Source organism: Giraffa tippelskirchi, chromosome 6, assembly GCF_054371585.1.
Source record: "Giraffa tippelskirchi isolate mGirTip1 chromosome 6, T2T-mGirTip1v1.2.pri, whole genome shotgun sequence".
Taxonomy (NCBI): domain Eukaryota; kingdom Metazoa; phylum Chordata; class Mammalia; order Artiodactyla; family Giraffidae; genus Giraffa; species Giraffa tippelskirchi.
In genome coordinates, this window is record NC_137280.1 from 13246420 (window position 1) to 13273480 (window position 27061).

Genomic DNA, 27061 nt, shown 5'->3' on the forward strand with positions numbered 1-27061 from the left:
GGAAATGGCAACCCACTCCAGTGTTCCTGCCTGGAGAATCCCAGGGACAGGGGAGCCTGGTGGGCTGCCGTCTATGGGGTCGCACAGAGTCGGACACGACTGAAGCGACTTAGCAAAAGTGACTAGCATAAGGGAGTTTGACTGATGTATGGCAATCAGGTGGGAAATATAAAACTCATTTGTTTAAACCTTGCACTTATTTTATGTAGATAAAAGACAATTTTCAACCTACTTCAAATTATATCACTTTACAACACATACACAAGAAATTTAGTAGAAGATTTAAAACTTAGTATCCATATTCATTTTATATTTTGGGATTACTCTCTTGCAAGCACAGAGAGCAGCAGGCTTTGTTTTCATACATCTCATAAACCAGAGTCATGAAAGCATGGTTTTTGAATGAACTTTTTCCCTTGAAGAGAAATCTGAAAACTTAGGTTTTTAATTTGATATTTTATATTAAAAGTTTTATTAGGATACATTCACAAACCATATAATTTACTTTTTAACACATACAGTTTTGGTTTTTTTTAGTATATTCAAAGATTTTGCAGGCACCATCACTGTCTAATTTTAGAACATATTTATCATTGTGATAAGAAATCCCTGTATTAGCATTCACTCCCCATTTCCCTCTACTTTCCACCAGCACAAGACAAGCTAAAATTTACTTCCTTACTTCTATGAATTTGCGTTTTCTGAACATTTCTTGCAAATGGAATTTTATGATACAGTAAGTTGCCTACGTGTAAACAAGTTTCATCCCGAGAGCACATTTATAAGTCTAATTTGTTTATAAGTCCCACAAAGTTAGTCTAGGTACCCAGCTAAAGCTGGTAAACAGTATGTAATAGACTTTATAATACTTTTCACACAGATAACACATAAAAAACAAATACAAAAAATAAAGAAAGCATTTTTAATCTTACAGTACAGTGCCTTGAAAATTACAGTAGTACGGTATAACAGCTGGCATCCAGAGGCTGGCATCCAGGAACAGTTACTGACTGGAGGAGGGAGACGTGATGGAAGACGGTGAAGCTGGAAGAATCATCAGCGATATGAGGCAGGGCAAGCTGCAAGTTCACTCACATCCTGGGCACGAAATAAAGACACTGTACTACACAGTCAAGTACTCAAAAGCACACCACTTACCGAGAACGCGTGCACAGGACATCGTATGCCAGACGTATGAACTAACTGATGCGATTAGACGTGCAAACACACGTTCATGTCTTTGAAAGTTTGCCACCTGAAGGTTCGTATGTAGGGGACTAACTGTCTGTGGTGTTTTGTGACTGGCTTCTTTCACTTAGGATAATGTTTTCAAGGTTCATTCATGTTGTAGCACGCTTCAGAACAATTATTTTTTTATTGATGAATAGTATTTCATAGTATAGATATACCGTATTTGAATAACCCCTCATCAATTGATGGACGTTAGGTTTGTTTCCGTCTTTGGCCTCCTCTGACTAATACTGTAAACATTTGTGTGATCATTTTTGTGTGAACACATATTTTCATTTCTTTTGAGTTTATACCTACTAGTAGAACTGTGGGTTGTATGGTAACTAAATGTTTAACTTTTTGAGGAACTGTAAAATTGACTATGCCGTTTTATATTCATACCAGCTGTGTACAAGGGTTCAGAGTCTTCCACATCATTGCCAACGTTTGTTTTTACCTTTCTTTTTGTTCATAGACATCCTGTGCAAAGTGGCACTTCACTGTAGTTCTGACCTGCATCTCCCTTACAGCTAGCGGCGTGCTGCATCTTTTCACATGCTTTTCATACATTTGTATATCTTATTTGTTGAGCGGTCTATTCAAATTCTTCATGCATTTTTAAATTGGGTTGTCTTTTATTATTGAGCTGTAAGAGTGATTAATATATTTTAGACACAAATGCCTTCTCAGATATTTGATTCGCAAAAGTTTTTCTCCCATTCAGTGGTTTGTTTTCTTCACTTTTTGACGGTGCCATTTGAAGTACAAAAGTTTAATGTTTTGATGATTCAATTTATCTTTTTTCTTTTGTTGCTTATGACTTCAATGTTGTAACTAAGAAACAATTTCTTTACCTGAGATTGTGAAGTTTTATAGTTTTAGCTCTTACATTTGGGTCTATGATTCCTTCATGTTTTGCGTGATATAGGGACGATTCCTTCATATTTTGTGTGATATAGGGGTGCAATTTCATTATTTTTCATGCAGGTATCTGGTTGGCCCCAGCACCATTTGTGGAAATACTTTTCATCCCCACTGAATTATTTTGACCCTCTTGTTGAAAATGAATTGACCATTCTTATAAAGTTTATTTCTCAATTCTATTTTATTGATCATTATATCTATCTTTATACCAGTACTATTCTTTTAATTATCATAGATTTATAGTGTGTTTTTAACTGTGGAAGTGTGAATCCACCAATTTTGTTCCACTTTTTCAACTTGTGCTGGTTATTTTGGGTCCCTCGCTTTTCTATATGAATTTTGGAATCAACTTGTAAATTTCGTCAAAAAAGGCAGCTAGAATTTTGATAGGGATTGCACTGAATTTGTAAATGAATTGGGGGACTATTGCCATCTTAAGAGGGCTTCCCTGGTGGCTCAGTCAGTGAAGAATCTGCCTACAATGCAGGAGATGCAGGTTCAATCCCTGGTTCAGGAAGGCCCCCTGGAGGAGGGCATGGCAACCCACTCCAGTATTCCTGCCTGGAGAATCCCATGAATTGAGGAGCCTGATGGGCTACATTCTGTAAGGTGGAAAAGATTTGAACACAACTGAAGTGACTGGACTGGAAAAGGTCAGTTTCCATTCCAATCCCAAAGAAAGGCAATGCCAAAGAATGCTCAAACTACTGCACAATTGCACTCATCTCACACGCTAGTAAAGTAATGCTCAAAATTCTCCAAGCCAGGTTTCAGCAATACGTGAACCATGAACTTCCAGATGTTCAAGCTGGTTTTGGAAAAGGCAGAGGAACCAGAGATCAAATTGCCAACATCCTCTGGATCATCGAAAAAGCAAGAGAGTTCCAGAAAAACATCAATTTCTGCTTTATTGACTATGCCAAAGCCTTTGACTGTGTGGATCACAATAAACTGTGGAAAATTCTGAAAGAGATGGGAATACCAGACCACCTGACCTGTCTCTTGAGAAACCTGTATTCAGGTCAGGAAGCAACAGTTAGAAGTGGACATGGAACAACAGACTGGTTCCAAATAGCAAAAGGAGTACATCAAGGCTGTATATATCACCCTGCTTATTTAACTTCTATGCAGAGTACATCATGAGAAACGCTGGGATGGAAGAAGCACAAGCTGGAATCAAGATTGCCGGGAGAAATATCAATAACCTCAGATATGCAGATGGCACCACCCTTATGGCAGAAAGTGAAAAGGAACCAAAAAGCCTCTTGATGAAGGTGAAAGAGAGGAGAGAAAAAGTTGGCTTACAACTCAACATTCAGAAAACTAAGATCATGGCATCTGGTCTCATCACTTCATGGGAAACAGATGGGGAAACAGTGGAAACAGTGTCAGACTTTATTTTTTTGGGCTCCAAAATCACTGCAGATGGTGATTGCAGCCATGAAATTAAAAAACGCTTACTTCTGGGAAAGAAAGTTATGACCAACCTAGACAGCATATTAAAAAGCAGAGACATTACTTTGCCAACAAAGGTCTGTCTAGTCAAGGCTGTGGTTTTTCCAGTGGTCATGTATGGATGTGAGAGTTGGACAGTGAAGAAAGCTGAGCGCCGAAGAATTGATGCTTTTGAACTGTGGTGTTGGAGAAGACTCTTGAGAGTCCCTTGGACTGCAAGGAGATGCAACCAGTCCATCCTAAAGGAGATCAGTCCTGGGTGTTCATTGGAAGGACTGATGTTGAAGCTGAAACTCCAATACTTTGGCCACCTGATGCGAAGAGCTGACTCATTGGAAAAGACCCTGATGCTGGGAAAGATTGAGGGCGGGAGAAGGGGACGACAGAGGAGGAGATGCTGGATGGCATCAGCGACTCGATGGACATGAGTTTGGGTAAACTCCAGGAGTTGGTGATAGACAGGGAGGCCTGGCGTGCTGCAATTCATGGGGTCGCAAAGAGTCGGACACGACTGAGCGACTGAACTGAACTGAAGCGACTGAACATAGCACGCACACACCATCTTAAGAATATGAAGTCTTCCAATCCATAAACATAAGGCACTTTTCATTTGGATCTTCTTTATTTCAACAACATTTTGCAGTTTTCATTGTGCAAATCTCTCACATCTTTTGTTAAATTTATTTGTAGTGTTGTATTCCTTTTGTTGCTAACGAAAAAGCGACTGTTCATTTTCACATCGCTCATTGCTGTGCTGTGCCGTGCTTAGTCACTCAGTCGTGTCCAGCTCTTTGCGACCTCATGGACGTAGCCTGCCTGGCTCCTCTGTCCATGGGATTCTCCAGGCAAGAATACTGGAGTGGGTTGCCATGCCTTCCTCCAGAGGATCTTCCCAACCCAGGGATCGAACCCAGGTGTCCCTCATTTCTACTGTCTTGCTACTATATTGTATTGTTTATTACTACTGTGTAATTGACATTTGTATATTGATATTACATCCTGCAGCCTTGCTGTACTTGCTCATTAGTTCTAGTAGTTTTTGTGTGTGATTCCTTATGATTTTCTATATATTTGACCATCTGTGAACAGTTTTACTTCTTTTATCCAATCTAGATTTCTTTTATTTCTTTTTCTTGTCTGATTTTTCTAGCTAGAACCTCTAGTCCAATGTTGAATAGAAGTGGTCAGAGCAGACATCTTAGTCTTGTTTTTTGATCTCAGGGGGAAAGTATTTAGTCTTCTACCACTAATTAAGATGTTTGCTGTGGTTTTTTCATAGATAGCTTTTATTGAGTTGAAGAAGTTCCCTTCCATTTTTAGTTTGTTGAGTGTTTTTATTATGAAAGAGGATTAGATTTTGTCAAAGGCTTAGTCAGCATCTATTGAGATGGTCATGTGATCTTTATCTTTTATTACATTATTATAATATACTACATTGATTGACTTTTTGATATTGAATCAATTGCATTCCTGAACAAATTCCACTTGGTCATGGTGTAAAATTCTTTTCATATGTTGCTGTATTAGTTTGTTTTAGTTTCTTTCGGTTTTGTTTTTTTTTTGCATTTATACTTATAAGCGATTTTGGATTGTAGTTTTCTTTCCTAGCAGTGTCTATGTCTGGTTTTGTTATTAGTAGTAGTGGCCTTGTAGAATGAGTTGGGAAGCGTTCTTTTCGCTTGTATCTTTTGAAGACTTTGCGAGGGATTGGTGTTAATCTTTAATAAAATGTTCTTATTTTGATTTTTTTTTTTTAAAGCTTCCTTTGTCATTTATGCTTTGTTCTTGTTAAATTGCACATGGGGCTTGTAAATGGGGTCAGGGAGCTGATGCTTATGCTGATCCTCTCCTGTAGGACAATTGACAGTGACAATACAGAACTTTAAGTGCAACTGTTGAGTCCTCTTTCTGTCTCCTTCTACTAAACAGTGCTGAATACTCCACCACCAGAGCACATGCTTAATTACAGAAATAAATTAGAAGCATTTTATATCTTGAATTCAGTACCACAGTTGGAAAATGCTGTTTTCCTCAGTAGAGCTATAGGTGTATGCCCAGTTCACTGTACCTGGATCAAGAACTCTTACCTGCAACTTATTAGTGCCAATTTGTTTAGAAACATTATTTAAAAGAGCCTATTAAGAAGTGTTACACTGACCTCCTTTTGAGTCAGAGAGCCTGAGAACAAGGAGAGTTTGTTGGATCCTAGACATCACGTAAGGTAATATGAATAATAAATATTTAGATTTTCTTCCTACATGTTTCAAAATACTTTTGGTCATTAATCACTCTACCAAGTCAGTGGGGAAAATTAACACTGAAGAAATAATAACAACAACTAATGTTTACTAAGTAATTTCTATGTTCCAAGCACTTTTAAATCCTTTACATATGCTATCTCTTTTATTCCTCATAGCAATCTTATGAGGTCAATGCTAATGTTATTCTCCACGTTTCAGATGTGGAAGCTCAGAAACAGAGAGATGATCCAAGCTGCTTGGTGTCAGGCAGGCAGAGAGTGGCAGAGCCAGGATCTGACCTGGTTTATGTGACTCCATAGCCTCCCCTAAACCAGAAGTCAGAGTGGATCAGGCATATTCTGGAACAGGGATTCAGATTCAGGCTTTGTTTTATAAGTTTTAGATTTAAAAGTCATTTGTCTCTTTCTTACGAAGGATAAAATTTCCAGCCAACACTTAAGAAATGTCTATAAAGAATGTGCTTAGACGGTTCTAAGGACTTGAGCTCACACAGTCTCTCTCTGCAAGATTAATTTAATAGATAAATTAATATGATAAATATTTAACATTTATCGAGTGCTTACTATTTTCTAGGGTAAGTGATATGTTTGTATAAATTAACTAAATTTGCAACATAACTATGAAGTGGATATTATAATTACCATCTTCAATCACAGATGAAGCCACTGAAGCAAAGATGTATAACTTGAGTGCGTGCATACTCAGTCACTTCAGTCGTGTCTGACTCTTTGTGACCCTATGGACCATCACCCGTCAGGCTCCTTTATCCATGGGATTCTCCAAGTGAGAATGCTGGAGTGGGTTGCCATGCCCTCCTCCAGGGGATCTTCCTGACCCAGGAATCCAACCTGGGTCTCCTGCATTGCAGGCAGATTCTTTACCCGTGGAGCCACCAGGGAAGTCTGATGTGTAACTTGCCCAAGGCCAATTAGTAATAAGGGGCACAGTCCAGATTTGAATCCAGAATCTCTATTCTTAATCACTTTGCCATGCAGTTTCTCTAAGTCAGTAAGTCATCACCTAATACATGGTCATGGGAATATAGTCACACCAAGAAAGCGGTGGTAAGACTGCATCATCATGTTTGTGCACATGAAGATTGGAGTCACTTCTCCAGGAGAGAAATGTGTTATGGCTGAAAGGAGGAGAAACACTTTTTTTTTTCTCTGAATATGAGACAACTCGAAGCAAGTATGGAAATATTTTAAAAAATTTAATTTGGATAAGGAGGCTCTTAGCTTGTGCTTCCACAGAAGACAGGAATAGACTAATGGGATACGGGGAGCATTCAGGAGCCTTTTTCTTGTAGGGTGACATCACTGGACCTGGGCTTATTTGGCACTTTTCCTTATGGAAACACAAACATTTCCTCCGACGTTGTTCTGTGGTTTTCCTGCAGAGCATTCTACACTTATGCAGGGCTACATTGCAGACCTCTGTGTTCGTGTGGGAAGACAGCAGCACTTGAGCCAGACCAGAGAGCCAGGTGTATCTACACCAGTTTTGTGGGTCGTCTGGTCTGTAGCTGTGATAGAGTTTTGTCTCCTGGAACACATGTGTTCACCTCTTGGTCTTGAAGACACTGAGTTTGAAGCAATTTGCAACTTTTAAAAGGATCATTCAAATTATCAAAATACATTTTTTTGGAATGTTTTCAATGAAATTATTATTAAACTGAAGTTTCTAAGTTATTTTTATCAAAAAAATACATTCCCATCAAAAGCAAGTAAACCAATATTGCCCACCCTTTCTGTTCCTCACATGCAAACAAAGACCAGTGAAAATCAAATGTCAAATACAGGGGCTTTTAAAAAATACCTTTGGTCCATTTCCACTATCAAGGTAACCTGGTGACTTCTTTTCTCAAGTCCTCACACAGGTATTCAGGAATACCAGAATGGTGTGCCAAAGATCCCAACAGCTTGTATTACGGTGGAAGACGCAGAGATGATGTCACGAATGGCTTCTCGTGGGAGCAGAATTGTCATTCAGCTGAAGATGGGGGCAAAGAACTATCCAGATGCTGATTCCTTCAACACAGTGGCAGAGATCATTGGGAGCAAGTATCCGGAGCAGGTGAGTGAAGACAAAGGAAAGGGATGGACTGTCTGGGAACAGGATGTTGGAGTCAAGTTTCAGTTTTTAGAAACAGTTTAGGAAAGTGAGCACGAATCTGCAGAGCTGATCCTCATAGACTCATTAAAGGCAGACACTTGATACACACACACACACACACACACACACACACACACACACAAGGCTTCCCTGGTGGTTCAGATGGTAAAGAATCTACCTGCAATGCAGGAGACCCAGGTTCAATCCCTGGGTGGGAAAGATCTCCTGGAGAAGGAAATGGCAACCCATTCCAATATTCTTGCCTGGGAAATCCCATGGACAGAGGAGCCTTGAGGGCTACAGTCCGTAGGGTTGAAAAGAACGACTGAGCAACTAACACACACACACACACACACACACACACACACAAACACACACACACATTTTCCCTATTAAAAGTTTACTACATTGAATGAACAAGGGCAGGACTAACTAAAGGGCAAACCATGACCTGCTGTGTGGAAGCTCAGTATTCGTCCATTTGTGTCGTATTTCTTCCATTTGGAACCAGCTTGGCGTGTGAGATCATGCCAATAGTTGACAGTATGCTTATTGTGTGACTTGTCTTACTTCATCTTTTCAAAGCTCTGTGAAGTAGGTCTATTTTCTTCATTTTACAGATGAGGAAAAATAATCTAGAAGGAAACTCACTTGCCTAAGGTCCATACAGCTAGTAAATGGCTGAGAAGAGACTCAAACCCAGGCCCTTGTGAATATTCAACCAAACTGTAGACCACAGTTTATGTGAAATCTTTAGAGGTTTTTTTTTTGGTTTGGTTTTTTCTTTGAAAATCAAATTGTCCTAGATGCATATTCAAACTCTATACTAGCTGAAGGTTAAATAGCTTCAGCGAGTTACTTATTCTCTAAGTCTAAGAGAATTTATCTACAAAGAAGGGGAAGAACAAGATTATTGTGAGGACTAGATTAGATAATGCATATCCGATAGCCTCGTAATACAGTGTTTGTCATGTCACAGGCACCCACTGAATGTCATGTTTTCTTCCTATGACATCAAGTGTACAAAAAAAAACGGCTTTTATGCAGTTTCTGGTATGAATCTTATTTATTAGTAGCTATTAGAATTCTGAAAATAGCCCCTAAAATAAAGCTGTTTGGGAAGTTTAGACTTGTATTTTGTTTAAGAAGATCAGCGGGATGAAAGAACACGTGCACAGTGATGGAGATACTTCTGCATGTGTCCTAGCTTGGGTCCTCTCTCAGACTTAAGGGCTGTGCTGCAGTCCAGATTCGTTTTAAGTTCAGAAACCTTTTCTCTCTTCCTAAATGAACTGCTCCCAGGGCCGGGGCATGCATCATCCCTGGGGTTATAAGCCACAAGGACAGTGGAAAAGCAAGACCTCAGTAGGACCAGGGGAGTCAGACAGCCGTACAGAAACTGTAGTTTTAAGTGTTGAGAAAAGAAACAAGCCCCTTGTGTCTTCAGGAAACAGAGGCAGCAGAAGAGCCAAGAGTCCAGGTTCCAGGATCTGAGTAGTCAAGACTCCTTGGAGTGTAATCCTTACTGTCAGTACTTCCAGGATAAAATGTTGCTATTTTAAGGTTGCTAATCCAGTTGGGAGGGGTTTAGGATTATATTTTATCAGCTGTCCGGATGCGCAGGCTGGTTCTAGCCTAAGGACAGGGGGCGAGGTGAGAGTGAGTTATCAGAACCGTAGCCAGTGGGTGTCAGGGTCTGTGGCTAAAGCATTAAAACAGAGGCGTTCTCGGGCAGCAGCAGCTGGAAGGTTGAGGTGGTGCTGGCTCAGAGCTTCCCAGGAGCCACTGGCATCTTTCCGCTGCACATGCTCAGTCTCAGGGCTGAAGTTTAGACTTGTATTTTGTTTAAGGAGATCGGCCCTACAAGTGTCCTCAGCCCTGCAGGACTGTTTTTTAATCAGTTTTATTGAGGTATAGTTTACGTAAAATAAGCTTACCATATTAAAGTGTACAATTCCATGAGTGTTGAAAAATGCACCCAGTAATATAATCCCAACCATAATGGAGAATATTTTCCTCACCCCAGATGTTCCCTTGTGCCCCTTGCAGTCCCTCTCCGCCTCCACTCCCCTGTCCCCGAGGGGCCGCTGATCTGCTTTGTGGAACTATAGCTCCTTCTCCTCTAGAATTTCATACAGGTGGAATCATGTATGTGGAGTCTTTCGCACTGGCTTCATTCACTCAGCACAATGATTTGAGGTTTATCCATGTTGTATCTGCTGCTCATCCCTTTATTCTGCTGAGTAATATTTCACTGTGAGGCCAGACCACAATGTCTTTATCCATTCACCAAGGATGAAGGACATTTTGGTGGTTTCTGGTTCTTGGCTGTTATGAATAAAGGTTTGTGAACATTCTTGCATAAATCTTCTCCTGGCCATATGTTTTCCTTCTTTATAAACAACACAAAAAGTGCCTAGGAGTGGAATTGCAAGGCTTGCCTGAATCTTAGCACCCTAATCTCTGTAAAGATGCTTCAGTCTGTATTCCATGGGGTAGTACCTTCTCCAGGTGGGTAATGGACAATTGCAGAGAGGTCCTAGGAATCAGGATTTTCCCTCTATCATAGTGTTGCATAGCATTCCAAGAGTTAGTTATAAATATTTTGTTACCTAGATGTAAAAGAGGGAAGATTAGCAAAAGGTCTCCCCCAGAGAAGTCACAGCATTACCTCCCCAGAAGGAATGTGGGTGAGTGCTGTGGAAGGAAGTCCAGGTGGCTGTGTGTGGTGGGGAATCTGCCTTACAGTCTGCCTGGAACCACAGAGGGTATCTAGGCTGTGAAGGGAAGTTGAAAGCGTGTGTTTTCCCCCTCGGGGTTAGGCAGCTTAATGAGCCTGAGTAAGCACAGTACATGCCTGACAAAGCCTCCTCAGGGCACCCTCCCCTCACTCCACCACTTTATGCCATTGTTAGACTGTCATCTCCCACCAGAGCTTGTTGCAGATGCCATGAGCCTTCTGTTTACTTTCTTTCTGTTTTTCCCTAATGCCTATCCCAGAATTTGGCAGGCAGTGGCTTCTCAATACATATTTTATTTCAGTGAGATGAGGAGAGAAATAAAAAAAAAGAGAAGAAAATGAATGGAAGGTTTTCTTAATCTCTGTTCTCTTTAAACCCACAAGTTTTCCTGCCAATTTAGAACATTGATTGTCATGGACATATTGGACATCACCCCTAAATGCATTTCTATGTGGCTAAACTCGAGTTCATCAACTCCCTCACACCTGACACCTCATCTTAATTTCTTGTCTCTATTAAAGGAACTATCTTTACTTACGAGCACAGTTCAGAGACTTCAAATTACTTTTCATTCTCTCCTCTCTATTACTGTCCTACAGTTAAGAACCATATCCTATTCAGTCTACTTTCAACCTATTTTTTAAAAAAAATCTATTCCTGCCTTGTCTTTATGTTGCTATTGTTCTAATACAGGCCCTTGGAATTTCCCTCCTGATTTTCTTTTCTTCTGTCCTTTTCCTACTTCTGCATTTTTGCAATGCAGTTCAGTTATCTTCTAAAATCCCAGTCTCAAAGTGGAGTTTCCAAGCTGTCAGGTCCCTTCCCTGTCCCCTATAAGATACAAGTTATGATAAAGGTAAATGCTGGGACTTTGATGGCACTCCAGTGGTTAAGACTTCATCTTCCCATGAAGGAGGTACAGGTACTCTCCCTGGTTGGGGAGGGATGCCTCGCAGTCAAAACACCAAAACATAAAACAGAAGCAATATTGTAATAAATTCAGTACAGATTTGGGATCGAACTGGAGTCTCCTGCATTGCAGGCGGATTCTTTACCAACTGAGCTATCAGGGAAGCCCCCCACCAAAAATAAAAGTAAAATAAAGGTAAACGCTGAAGTGAGTGATCGGAGGTGAGGAAGACAGAGGAAAAGAGACCACGTTGGGAAGAGTTTAGGGGAGTTAAGTAGGAGGCAGTTATGGTTCAGTTATATGGCGCTATTCATAAAGGAGTGGAAAGTGAGGATGCAGAAAGGGGGAAAAGAGATGTACGATGGGGGTCCCCTACCACCTAAGACCCGTTCTTTCAGTGGCTAGTGAGGGGGCTCAGCTCTCCTAAACTCTGCCAAACTTTTCTAAAATCATTTAACTTTGTTTTTAATTTTAATAAAATTTTAATTTTAAATTAGTATGTTGACAATGACATAAATGTTGGTCTTGATAGTTTACGTTGACCTACTTATCCCTGACGTGTCCTTGCTACCTTGCTGCTTATTAATGACCGAGGAAAAATGCTAAATAGTGCTGAGCAAACCAGTTGCAGTGGATATTATTGCTAAAAACGAAGAGGATATGTTTTGGAACTACCATTATTCTGCCTGCAGCCAAGCATCGTGGGTAACCTGAAAGTGGTCTAACACCCAGGCAGTGGCCGATACTCTTCGGCAGTGACACCCACCACAGCCCTTTATGTGTCATACATGCACAATACCTTGATGAAAGGAAAGCATTTAACACATAAAAAGTCCTTTTGATTTGGTCCAAGATCTATGGACAACATGTTGTGAATTTTGGCTCTGGAAAAGTGTATACATGATTAACGAAGCATTAATTTCAGAACCTTGTTACATAGTTCAGACATAAGGCTTGACTGAATTAACCACAGGCTTTAAAAAATGCCAATTTTACTAATACTTTATTGGGTTTCAATATATGAAAAGGCAGAATAAAGGTATTATAGACATAAATCCTACCTGCTTCCTAAAAACCCCGCAAGATGGCTCCTCCAGGCCTGGAATTCTCTCTCTACTCTTCCCTCTTCTGAAACTGCTCCTCTGTGATTTGGGCGTGTTGTGCAGGGTTCAGCAGACCTGAACACTTTGAGGGGGTGCATTTCATTGGCAAAAAGCAGGTCGCTGGAAGCTCTGAAATTAGGCCATTTTTTTAAATATTAATTTTTATTGAAATATAGTTGTTTTACAACGTTGTGTTAGTTTCTACTGTACAACAAAGTGTATCAATATATATATATAATTTCTTTTTATGGGTTTTCTTTCCATTTCATTTCAGTTCAGTTGCTCAGTCGTCTCTGACTCTTTGTGACCCCATGGACTGCAGCACCCCAGGCTTTCCTGTCCATCCAACTCCCAGAGCTTGCTCAAACTCATGTCCATTGAGCCAGTAATGCCATCCAACCATCTCATCCTCTGTCATCCCCTTTTCCTCCCGCCTTCAATCTTTCCCAGCATCAGGGTCTTTTCCAATGAGTCACTTCTTTGCATCAGGTAGGCACAGTATTGGAGTTTCAACTTCAGCATCAGTCCTTCCAATGAATATTCAGGGTTGATTTCCTTTAGGATTGACTAGTTGGATCTCCTTGCAGTGCAAGGAACTCTCAAGAGTCTTCTCCAACACCATAGTTCAAAAGCATCAATTCTTTGGCTCTCAGCTTTCTTTATAGTCATACATCCATACATGACTACTGGAAAAACCATAGCTTTGACTAGACGGACCTTTATTGGCAAAGTAATGTCTCTGCTTTTTAATATGCTGTCTAGTTTAGTCATAGCTTTTCTTCCAAGGAGGAAACGCCTTTTAATTTCATGGCTGCAGTCACCATCTGCAGTAATTTTGGAGTCCCTCCCCCAAAATAAAGTCTCTTTATTTTTTGGAACTCAAAAAAATAAGGTTTCTCACTGTTTCCATTGTTTCGCCATCTATTTGCCATGAAGTTTCCCCATCTACATGCCATTATTTCCCCATCTACATGCTATAAATGCAAATGCCTTTCCATTTAGGTCACCACAGAGCTTTGGGTAGAGTTTCCTGTGCTACACAGTAGGTTCTCATGAGGTATCTATTTTAAATATAGTCATGTATACATGTCAATCCCAATCTCCTAATTCATCCCACCCTTCCACTGGGAATTTACATGTCTGTTCTCTATGTCTGTGTCTCTATTTCTGCTCTTCAAATAAGCCTATCTGCATCATCCTTCTAAATTCTGCATATACATGGTATTATATGATATTTGTTTTTCTCTTTCTGACTTACTTCAGTCTGTATGACAGTCTCTAGGTCCATCTGTGTTTCTGAAAATGGCACAATTTTATTCCTTTTTATGGCTGAGGAATATTCCATTGTATATTTGTATCACATCTTCTTTGTCTGTTCCTCTATTGATAGACTGGAGAAGCCAATGGCAACCCACTCCAGTACTCTTGCCTGGAGAATCCCAAGGACGGGGGAGCCTGGTGGGCTGCCGTCTGTGGGGTCGCACAGAGTCAGACATGACTGATGTGACTTAGCAGCAGCAGCAGCAGCAGCAGCAGCTGTTGATAGACACTTATGTTGCTTCCATATCTATGCTATTGTATTAATAAATAGTGCTGCAGTGAACATTGGGGTGCGTGTACCTTTTGGAATTATGATTTTCTCCCAGTGTATGCCGAGGAGTGGGATTGCTGGGTCATATGGTAGTTCTATTTATAGTTTTTTAAAGAATCTCAATACTGTTCTCCACAGTAGCTGTACCAATTTACATTCTCACCAACCATGTAGGAGGGTTCCCTTTTCTCCACATCTTCTCCAGCATATATTTTTTTGTAAATTTTTTGATGATGGCCATTCTGACTGGTGTGAGATGATATCTCATGGTAGTTTTGTTTTGCATTTCTCTAATAATTAGTGATGTTGAACATTTCTTTCATGTGTTTTTTGGCCATCTGTGTGACATCAGGCCTTCAAACTCCTATCTCTCAGACAGCTTTACCCCTGGGAAACCACTGTATTTGTGAGGCCCATCCATGGTTGAGAATGAATCTGAAAGAGTGGGAATGAGAGCTCCTTGAATTCTGGGAGCTGGTCCTCCCTAGCCCTAAAATAGCCATGTTATTCTACTCCCATTTATTAAAGAGCGAATGTGCGTTGGAAAATTCATAGGAAACTTGTTGCTATTCATGAATAGGTTTTATTTTTTAGTAAGTCAATAGATGGTATCACACCTATTAGAAGAGTCTTACACAAGTGAGACAGACAGGTAAGGCTCTTAGCAATCAGTACCCATTTCCTGACCTGCAGATGAGGAAACTGAATCTGGGTGACTTTGTCCAAGGAGACACAACAAATGTGTGATAGGTCACATCTGGAAGGTGACTGCAGGTTTCCTGACTCCCATTTCTTTCTACCTCAAAGATACCCCATTGTGCCTGGGTGCATTTTAGCTGGACAGATAGTGTGTAAATCTGTGAGATTTTGTTGATTCACAATTCAAGCCATGCTTGGCCTGCTAAGTCATTATTCGTGTCTTTCTCTCATGCTTTTTCTTCTGATATCACTGTCCTGGGGATGAAGAACTCTCATACTGTCCCTTGTTGTCTTGCGGTTTCCTTAGAGCACCTGTGAGGGTCGTTACCTGGGGAGCCCACCTGTGCTTGGTCCATTCTTCCTTCTCACCCTCTCTCCACTGAGTCTGGTTTGGGTCTCAGTCTCTTTAGCTCCCTGTCCCTTTGGAAGAGGAGCTGATGGGCGCAGTAATTCTTTGGCGTCAGTGAGACTTTAATGATGCCCTCTTCCCCTGTGCCCTGTTTGTGCACCTTTACCCTCACCAGTCAGGTAATCAGGTGTTTCTGTTTTAGCAAAGACCAGAGACAAAGACAAAATAGATCTACTCCCAATCTCATCATCTAAAAGACACCTTTTATTTGTAAATAATTTTAAGCTCCCAAGAAATTGCAAAAATAGTGCAGGAAGCTTGGGTGTATCCTCTGTTCAGCTTCCCCAGTGATGACATCTTAGAGAACAGTGGCACCGAAACCCAATGAGGAAACGCTCTGAAGACACTCCCGAGAGTCAGCCTCTTTGCTGGAAAGCAGAGGCTGCCCGTGAGGAACCTCTGTGGAGCCCCCAGTGTAGGTGGGACCCCGTGCTATCATTACCCAACATGGTCCTTTCCCAGGCTTCGTTTGTGATCCTTCCAGGGCCTCCCACTCAAACAAGCAAACGCAGAAGGAGGGTTGTGCTCAAACTGACATGATTGGGACCTGGGACCAGGGGCAGGGGGCAGCTGTGGGGGAGACTCTCACCGAGAGCAGAGTCTCTTGCGCTGGCCTAAGGCTGGCTGGTTGCTATTGCACTTCAGTGATCTCCTGGGCCGTATTCTGAGGTCTTGCTTAGTAAATGCAGTATTTTTATAGTTAATACATTCAAGAATTCTTCTGAGGGAATTGTATGTAAAGAAGAGAGTTTGGGTTTTTTTTTTTTCTTTTTTGGTTGATAATATCCAAACCCATTTCAGTAAAGCCTTGGTGGGGGAGGGTTTTTTTTTTTTCTTTTAATCTAAACCTTCTTCCAACAGCAGTTATTTTCATGGATTCAAAGGACAATTTCATTTTCATATGCCGGTATTATTTCAAATATAATGCAGCACTGTGCAGGCTAGCGGGAAATGTTGAAATGAAAGCTGTAGTCTGTTCACTGGACAGTTTGCTTTTTCTTTTGTTTAGTGTGGGACAGAGTTTCTCAGCGTCATCACTATTGATATTTGAGGCCAGATAGTTCTTTGTTGTGGGAGGCTGGGGTTTACATTGTGGAATATTTAGCAGCATTCCCCGTCTGTCCCCTACTCCCCAGCCGAGACCATCAAAGATGTCTCTAGGCGCTGCTAGACGTCCCCTGAGGGACAGAGGTCACTGCACATGGAGAGTCACTGGTGTGGACTGATGCAAAGGACCCACTGGGTGGGAGTTGCCGGGCCTTGTTTCTGGTTTTATTTCTGCCACAAGTAACCTGAGCGACTTTGGGCCACTTAATCCTTCAAAGACAGAATGGGGGACTTTGTCTGGAAAAGCTCAAAGGTCATTTCCAGCCTTAAAATTCCATTCTTAAAAAAAAAAATAAAATACCTGGAGATTATCAGGAGCTTGACAGTGCAGACTGTATGCTCTCAGATGCTCAGACACAGTGGGAGCCCTTTCAGTCTTTCACAGAGTCGGGGTGTTGGTAGGTGTTCTTTTCTTCCTTTTTTTAAAGAAAACATTCTGTGTTCAAATACAGTTAGGGACTCTTCTATTGAGAAAAGTTAAACAAACACTCCACTTTTTTTTTTTTTTTTGAAGAACTTCTTAAGCCTTTAATGTGCTGATGTGCACTGGAAATCTAACAGGTCATTTTGCAATAATCCCCAAACTTTCTGAGAAACAGGAGAAAAGAGGAGTAAGATCTATCAGATAGTTTATATTTTGGTGTTTTTTATATTCTTCCCACTTTCAACTATTCATTTGTTCATTCAACACACATTTGTGGAATATGCTGTGTGTGTCAGGAACTAGGGTTTCAGCAGTAGCATTGGGTGGGCAACATAGCCCTGTGGTTACAAATGTAGCTTGTAGAGTTCACATTCTGCCTCTGACATTTTGTTGGTAGGTTATTTATTATGCCTCTCTGACCCTCAGAAAATGTTAGCCTTCTTTGGAGAGAGGAGAGCTTATGCAAAAGTAAGGAACTGAGATTCAGGAGAGGTACATCAGGAGGGACTAACCACAGAAGCCTGGCATGCCCCTCGAAGGGCTGGGCTTTGTCCTGTTAGTAGCAGGGAGGGACTGAAAGGTGTGGTTAGCAGGAGATTTTTCATTTTGATTCACTGAACCCACTGTATGTATCTGAGGGACAAAGAGTGAAATTCAGCCAGGAGATTAGCTGGACTTGAACAGAGACAGTTGAAATAGTGTTGGAAAAGAGGAGATGGATTCAGGAAATATTTAGGAAATAAAATTGGCAAGAATTGTTAAAGTTTGGATAGAAGAAAGAGTGCAGTTTGGGTGACTTGGAGAATTTACTCATTAATTCTGCAGGAATTTACTGAGCAACTACTGTCTGTTGACGTATGAATTTGCCCTCACTAATTTGTGAAGTTTCATGGTAGAGACAGGGAGTTAAACAAGTAACTGCCATAACAGGTGCTAAGTGCTATAATATGGTAGCCAAGTGGTATGATGGGGAAAACCATCCTGGTTAAGGAGGCCAAGGAAGGCTTTCTGGTGAGATCCAACTTATGCCTACAGCAGAATAGTTAACCATAAAGGGTTAGCCATGCAAAAGGTTATGGGGATGGAGTTGGGATGGGGAATATTCCAACCAGAAGGAGTAGTGTATGTAAAAATCCAAAGAGTAATGTTATTCTTTTTTAAGGAGTGTAATGTGACCTCCTGTAATTTCCCAAACAATTTGATAATGAACTTTGTATTCATGGAGCTAAGGCATAAAATAACCTAAAGAAAAAAGCACGGCCTATTTCCTGTGTATGTGTTTTTAAAAATACATGATTGAAAAGCTTAGCAATCCCTTTGGAAACTGCCTCAACACTGATGCTGTCAAGACCCCTGCTGAAGGAATAAACAAAACCTGATTGACCTGATGGACAAACTCATTCCATACATAATTGAATAGTTAGAGGCTGTGCAGCAAAAGCAGCTTTCCTTTCATCTGAATACATAGTCTGGTGATTTGTAAAACCTTCTTAATGGGTACAGCAAGTTATTCTGCCTGGGTGGGAGCCTTTTTACTCACTTAAGCAGCTGTTTAAACTTTCATAAGCAAAGTAATTATTAAATCTTTCATGAACATATTGGTTGGAACATTTGTTCGCATCTTAACCTTGAGTTGGAAAGTTTTGAGGGCTGGGGTTAAAGAGTTTTTAACTGGGAAATTTCATTCTTTTTTTCTTTCTTATTATAAACTTTTTATGGTTTAGAAGCAGCCAACCTAAATCATGGTAGGAAAAAATGCATGTGTGGCAAGCGTAAGACATTTCATTGTTTATTTTTCAAATTTCTGAAATGTGCTCATAGCTATGCATGCCTCCAGGCTCATAAAGACAGCGAATGGAAATAGCTCAAGCCAGACAGGCTGTTTTAGATAGATAGCCACCCAGGTAGACAAGGTAAACCTGGAAGATGCTCTTTTTCCTGGACTCAGTAAGTCATCCTGGAGTGCAAAATGGGACTTGAAAGCAGGAAGGTGCCATCTGTCATGGGTCTGAATACCTTTCCCGTGTTAATAATGGAGCCATTTCATAATAATCATATGATGAATAATAACACACATTAATGAGTACTGAAAATGTGACAAGCAGTATTAGATGCTTCTCATGTATTATCTCTGATCTTCATTATGACCTTGTCAAATAATCAGTGCTGTTATCCTCATGTTACATATGAAGAAACTGAGGCTTAGGGAATTCACAGAGTTCAGAAGCTTCTGAGTGGCAGACATGAGTTTAACCCAAGTCTGTGCCCAGAACCTTGCTCTGAACAATTCATGATCCTGTACTTCTTAACTTTCTGTTCTAGTTTGTGCAGTACAGCTGTTTTAAAAATTTCCTCTGTTTAACCTGAAATGAAAAGAAAATCAGGACAACTGTCAGTATCATAGTGAACAACAACAAATGTTTATGGATTACTTTCTATGTGCAAAACTCTGTGTTACAAGCTTGGAGATATTCTGAGGCCAAGAGGAGAGGAAAGGTGATAAAGGGGCTCTTGTGTGGTGACTGATAAGTAACTGCGAAGTCGCTTCAGTCGTGTCCGACTCTGTGCGACCCCATAGACAGCAGCCCACCAGGCTCTGCCGTCCCTGGGATTCTCCAGGCAAGAATACTGGAGTGGGTTGCCATTTCCTTCTCCAGTGCATGAAAGGGAAAAGTGAAAGTGAAGTCGCTCAGTCGTGTCTGACTCTTTGCGACCCCATGGACTGCAGCTTACCAAGCTCCTCCGTCCATGAGATTTTCCAGGCAAGAGTACTGGAGTGGGGTGCCATTGCCTTCTCCGGACTGATAAGTAAACAAGGCAGTAAATGTTGGACGCCAGACTCTGCTCACACAGGGCTTGCAGTACTGACTGCAACCTGCCTGGTTCAGTAATCATATAGTACCTCACAGTTTGCAGTGGACTCTCATCTGTATTATTCCACGTCATCCTGCCTGCAGAGGTGGTTACAATTCCTACTTTAAAGCTCAGGAAGCTGAGATTCAGCGTAACTAACTTGACTAAAGTCAGACACATATCTACTTAAGTGGGAGATGAGATTCCTTTATAACTTAATTTTAAGTTTGATTCCTCTGTAACTTAACTATAGTCAGTGCCCAGATCTTTAGTTTTATATAGGGTAAAATAAATGCCTTAAGGATGTCCTAAAAAGCAACCTAAAAATGAAAGTGTTTAAATAAATAATTAGAATGCAGTAAGAGCAGTCTTGGTGGCTTTAAAGTATGCCCGCAAATTCTTTGATCTCCTTTTAAAAGACAGAGCTGGACTCTCTCCCCATACATGTAGGCTAAACTTAGTGTCTTAGTTTATTTTAAACTGGAGGATAACTGCTTTCCAGTGTTGTGTTGGTTTCTGCTGTACAACAGTGTGAATCAGTCATCATGATGTATATGTCCCGTCCTCTTAAGCCTCCCTCCCCTCTCCCATCCCACCCCTCTAGGTTGTCAAAGAGCACGAGGCTGGGCTCCCTGTTTTATACAGCGACTTCCCACTAGTTATCTATTTTACACATGGTAGTGTATATATGTCAGTGCTACTTTCTTCATTCATCCTACCCTCTCCTTCTCCCACTGTGTCCACAAGTCCGTTCTCTACATCTGCATCTTCACTCCTTCCCCACAGATAGGTTCTTCAGTACTACTTTTCTAGATTCCATATATGTGATATTTATTTTTCTTTTTCTGATTTCACTCTAGGTTCATCCACCTCACTACAACTGACGCAAATGTGTTCCTTTTATGGCTGAGTAATATTCCATTGTGTATATGTACCACATCTTCTTTATCCATTCATCTGTTGATGGACATCTAGATTGCTTCCATGTCCTAGCTATTGTAAATAGTGCTGCAGTGAACATTAGGCTACAGGTATCTTTTTGAATTGTGGTTTTCTCAGGGTATATGGACCTAATAAAAACAGAAGAGACTGAGAAGATGTGGCAAGAATACACAGAAGAACTATACAAAAAAGGTCTTTATGCCAGATAACCACGATGGTATGGTCATTCACCAGAGCCAGACATCCTGGAATATTAAGTGAAGTAGGCCTTAGGAAGCATCACTATGAACAAAGCTTGTGGAGATGAAGGAATTCCAGCTGAGCTATTTAAAATCCTAAAAGATGATACTGTTAAAGTACTGCACTCAATATGTCAGCAAATTTGGAAAACTCGGCAACAGCCACAGGACTGAAAAAGGTTAGTTTTCATTCCAATCCCAAAGAAGGGCAGTGCCAAGAATGTTCAAACTACCATATGATTGTACTCATTTCAAATGCTAGCAAGTTTATACTCAAAACCCTTCAAGCTAGACTTCAGCAGTACATGTACTGAGAATGTCCAGATGTTCAAGAATGGTTTCAAAGAGGCAGCGGAACTAGAGATCAAGTTGCCAACATTCACCAGATCATGGAGCTAGCAAGGGAATACCAGAAAAACATCTACTTATGCTTCATTGACTATGCTAAAGCCTTTAATCGTGTGGATCATAAAGTACCAGACCATGTTACCTGTCTCCTGAGAAACCTCTATGTGGGTCAAGAAGCATCAGTTAGAACTGGACGTGGAACAATGGACTTGTTCAAAATTGGGAAAGTAGTATGACAAGGCTGTATAATGTCACCCTGCTTATTTAACTTTTATGCAGAGTACCTCATGCAAAATGCTGGGCTGGATGAATCACAAACTGGAATCAAGTTTTCCAGGATAAATATCAACAACATCAGATATGCAGGTGATACCACACAAATGGCAGAAAGTGAAAAGGAACTGAAGAGCCTCTTGATGAAGGTGAAAGAGGAGAATGAAAAAGCTGGCTTGAAATTTAATATTCAGAAAACTAAGATGCTGGCATCCAGTCCCATCACTTCATGGCAAATAGAAGGGGGAAACATGAAAGCAGTAACAGATTTTGTTTTCTTGGGCTCCAAAATCACTGTGAACAGTGACTGCAGCCATGAAATTGAAAGAATCCTTTCAATTTCAGAATAAATTGAAATTTTTAATATGCATATTAAAAAGCAGAGACATCACTTTGCTGGCTGAGGTCCATATAGTCAAAATTATGGTTTTTCCAGTAGTCATGTTTGAATGTGAGAACTGGATCATAAAGAAGGCTGAGCACCAAAGAAGTGATGCTTCTGAACTGTGGTGCTAGAGAAGACTCTTGAGAGTTCCTTGGACTGCAAGGAGATCAAACCAGTCAATCCTAAAGGAAATCAACCCTGAATATTCATTGGAAAGACTGATGCTGAAGCTGAAGCTCCAGTTCTCGAGCCACCTGATGTAAAGAGCCAACACATTGGAAAAGACCCTGATGCTGGAAAAGATTGAAGGCAACAAGAAAGGGGCATCATAGGATGAGATGGTTAGATAGCATCACTGACTCAGTGGACATGAATTTGAATGAACTCCTGGTGAAAGGGGAAGACAGAGAAACCTGGCATGCCGCAGTTCATGGGGTCGCAAAGAGTCAGACACGACTTAGAGACTGAAAAACAACAATGGTAATTTTATTCCTAGAATCTCCATGCTGTCTCCCTAATGGTTGTATCAATGTACATTCCTGCCAACAGTGCAAAAACATTCCCTCTCCTCCACATCCTCTTCAGCGTTTATTGTTTGTAGATTTTTTGATGATGGTCATTCCGACTGGTGTGAGGTGATACTTCACTGTAGTTTTGATTTGCATTTCTCCAATAATGAGCAATGTTGAGCATCTTTTCATGCATTTATTGGACATCTTTCTTTGGAGAAATGTCTGTTTTTGATTTTTTTTTTTGATTGGGCTGTTTGTTTTTCTGATATTGAGCTGTATGAGCTGCATATATTTTTTGGAGATTAATCTTTTGTCAATTGCTTCTTTTGCAGTGATTTTCTCCATTCTGAGGACTGTCTTTTCATCTTGTTTACTGTTTCTGTTGCTGTGCAAAAGCCTTTAAGTTTAATTAGGTCCATTTTTTAATTTTTGTTTTTATTTTCGTTACTCTAGGTGGTAGGTCAAAGAAGATCTTGCTGTGATTTATAAAATGTCAGAGTGTACTACCTATGTTTTCCATTAAGAGCTTTATAGTTTCTGGCCTTACATTTATGTCTTCAATCCATTTAGAGTTTATGTTTGTATATGTTCTTAGGAAGTATTCTAATTTCATTCTTTTACATATAGCTGTACAGTTTTCCCAGCACCACTTATTGAAGAGGTTGTCTTTTCTCCATTGTATATTCTTTCCTCCTTTGTCAAAGATAAGTTTTCCATAGGGTGCTTGGATTTATCTCTGGGTTTTCTCTCTTGTTCTGTTGGTCTATATTTCTGTTTTTGTGCCAGTACCATACTGTCTTGATGACTGCAGTTTTGTAGTATAGTCTGAGATCAGGAAGGTTGATTCCTCCAGCTCCATTTTTCTTTCTCAAGGTTGTCTTGGCTTTTTGGGATCTTTTGTGTTTCCATACAAATTATCAAATTTTTTGTTCTAGTTCTGGGGGAAAATGCCATTGGTAGTTTAATAGGGATTGCATTGAATCTGTAGATTGTTTTTGGTAGTATAGTCATTTTCACAATATTGATTCTTCCAATCAAAGAACTTGGTATATCTCTCCCTCTGTTTGTGTGATCTTTGATTTCTGTCATCAGTGTCTTATAGTTTTCTGCATACAGGTCTTTTGATCTTTAGGTAGGTTTATTCCTTGGTATTTTATTCTTTTTGTTGCTATAGTGAGTGGGATTTTTTCGTTAATTTCTCTCTCTGGGTTTTCATTGCTAGTGTATAAGAATGCAAGAAATTTCTGTATATTAATTTTATATCCTGTGACTTTACTACATTTATTGAATAGCTCTACTAATTTTCTGGTGACACCTTTAGGGTTTTCTATGTATAGTATCATATCATCTGCAAACAGTGAGGATTTAACTTCTTCTTTTCCAATCTGGATTCCTTTTATTTGTTTTTCTTCTCTGATTGCTGTAGCTAGAACTTCCAAAACTATGTTGAATAATAGTGTTAAGGGTGAGCACCCTTGTCTTGTTCCTGATCTTAGAGGCAATACTTTGAGTTTTTCACCTTTGAGAATAATGTTTTCTGTAGGTTTTTTGTATATGGCCTTTATTATGGTGAGGTAGGTTCCTTCTATGTTGATTTTTCTGGAGAGTTTTCATCATAAATGGGTGTTGAATTTTGTCGAAAGCTTTCTCTGCATCTATTGAGATAGGTTTTATCTTTCAGTTTGTTAATATGGTATATCATATTGACTGATATGTGTATATTGAAGAATTTGCATTCTTGGGATAAAGCCTGCTTGAATGATGTATGATCCTTTTAATGTGTTGTTGGATTCTCTTTGCTAGAATTTGTTGAGGATTTTTGCATCTATGTTCATCATTGATATTGGTCTGTAATTTTCTTTTTTTATGCTATCTTTGTTTTTTGTATTAGGAATATACTTGTAATGAATAGAGTGTGGCAGAAATGATTGGTGTGATGTCTGAGATTAGAACATAGAAAGCAATGTGACTTTTTCCTTGTTATTTCTCATGAATCACTCAATCTGGGAGAAGCCAGCTTCCATGTGGTAAGGATACTCAAGCAGCCCTGGGGATAGATCCACTTAGTGAAGAATTGTGGCTTTCTGTACCAGCCAACACAAATTAGCCAGCAAGTAGATCTAGCAGCTCTAGTCAAGCCATCAGATGACTGCAACCCTGGCCAACATCTTGATTGCAATGTTATAAGGGACTCTGAGCCAGAACCACCCACTAAGTCACTTCCAAATTTTTGACCCACAAAAATTGTATGATATAATAAATATCAACTGTTTGAAGCCCTTATGTTTTGGAGTAAGCTAATATAGCAATCAAAGAATGTAAGAAACACAGAGAACAGTAACTCAGTCTGAGCTATCAGCAAAACTGACTACTGAAAGATGAGAGTAATGAATAGGAATTTAATAAGTGGAACAAGAATTTGTTGGGAGGCATTCTGTACAAAGAGAAAATGTGTGTAAAAAAGTTTAAACACTGCAAGGCACATTTTAGAAACTGCAAGTGAAGAACAAAACAAAACTCACAACTCAAAAATCATAGCATTTGAAGTTAAGAATCTCACTAAGAACTTATTATAGTGTATGATAATTCAGTAACTAATGTTCCTAAGATGATGCTGTGAAAGTGCTGCACTCAATATGCCAGCAAATCTGGAAAACTCAGCAGTGGCCACAGGACTGGAAAAGGTCAGTTTCCATTCCAATCCCAAAGAAAGGCAATGCCAAAGAATGCTCAAACTACTGCACAATTGCACTCATCTCACACGCTAGTAAAGTAATGCTCAAAATTCTCCAAGCCAGGCTTCAGCAATACGTGAACTGTGAACTTCCAGATGTTCAAGCTGGTTTTAGAAAAGGCAGAGGAACCAGAGATCAAATTGCCAACATCCGCTGGATCATCGAAAGAGCAAGAGAGTTCCAGAAAAACATCTATTTCTGCTTTATTGACTATGCCAAAGCCTTTGACTGTGTGGATCACAATAAACTGTGGAAAATTCTGAAAGAGATGGGAATACCAGACCATCTGACCTGTCTCTTGAGAAACCTGTATGCAGGTCGGGAAGCAACAATTAGAACTGGACATGGAACAACAGACAGGTTCCAAATAGGAAAAGGAGTACGTCAAGGCTGTATATTGTCACCCTGCTTATTTAACTTCAATGCAGAGTACATCATGAGAAACGCTGGGCTGGAAGAAACACAAGCTGGAATCAAGATTGCCGGGAGAAATATCAATACCCTCAGATAAGCAGATGATACCACCATTATAGCAGAAAGTGAAGAAGAACTAAAGAGCCTCTTGATGAAAGTGAAAGAGGAGAGTGAAAAAGTTGGCTTAAAGCTCAACGTTCAGAAAACTAAGATCATGGCATCTGGTCCCATCACTCCATGGGAAATAGATGGGGAAACAGTGGAAACAGTGTCAGACTTTATTTTTTTGGGCTCCAAAATCACTGCAGATGGTGATTGCAGCCACGAAATTAAAAGATGCTTACTCCTTGAAAGGAAGGTTATGACCAACCTAGATAGCATATTGAAAAGCAGAGACATTACTTTGCCAACAAAGGTCCGTCTAGTCAAGGCTATGGTTTTTCCAGTGGTCATGTATGGATGTGAGAGTTGGACGGTGAAAAAAGCTGAGCACCGCAGAATTGATGCTTTTGAACTGTGGTGTTGGAGAAGACTCTTGAGAGTCCCTTGGACTGCAAGGAGATGCAACCAGTTCATCCTAAAGGAGATCAGTCCTGGGTGTTCATTGGAAGGACTGATGTTGCAACTGAAACTCCAATACTTTGGCCACCTCATGCGAAGGGTTGACTCATTGGAAAAGACCCTGATGCTGAGAAGGATTGGGGGCAGGAGGAGAAGGGGACGACAGAGGATGAGATGGTTGGATGGCATCACCGACTCGATGGACATAGGTTTGGGTAAACTCCGGGAGTTGGCAATGGACAGAGAGGCCTGGCGTGCTGCAATTCATGGGGTCGGAAAGAGTCAGACACGACTGAGCAACTGAACTGAAAACTGAAATGTTCCTAAAAGTGACTTGAGTCTACAAGAAAATATCAAATGTAATATTTAAGAAGATAGGAAAGTAATTAAAACTTTGAAGTATTTACTTCAAAAATTAAAACAAAAAGTGCTGTATAAATCCTAAGTGAAGGGGGTAGTTTAGGCTATCCAAAATAGCCACCTCCCTGTGTTGTAGCTTCACTAGTGTCTGGGTCTGTGTTTTGAAAACTTTAGGCTTAAATGTAGGGCCAAGAAATAGCTAATGAAGAACACCTGGATTTTCCCCAGAATTTCACTCTACCAGTTCTGCTACGACAATCAGGTAGAAATTAACATTTTATAACCAATTACGTGTTTTGCTTGGCATCATGCTAACGAACTGAAATTTTATAAAAGGGAATAGCTCAATTTGACTTGTTATTCTATGCTATATCTTATTCATTGACTATTTATTGAGTGCCATCCATGTGTTACCCACTCTGACAGTCTCATAAGCAAACCTTTATGTTTGTGTTGCAGAAATCTCTTTG

At 40.2% G+C, this 27061-nt stretch overlaps 1 protein-coding gene across 11 annotated transcripts in view; it reads left to right on the forward strand.

The window, feature by feature from the left end:
• CPQ (carboxypeptidase Q) overlaps positions 1 to 27061 on the forward strand; it is a 548292-nt gene that overhangs the window by 248057 nt on the left and 273174 nt on the right. For all 11 annotated transcript variants that reach the window (XR_014057991.1, XM_081505175.1, XM_081505172.1 and 8 more), the window contains one exon: positions 7739 to 7946. Coding sequence is in view for 10 of the 11 variants with exons in the window: in XM_081505175.1 (XP_081361301.1) it covers positions 7739 to 7946 (208 nt within the window). In the remaining variant the exon portion in view is untranslated. The remainder of the gene's footprint in view (positions 1 to 7738; positions 7947 to 27061) is intronic.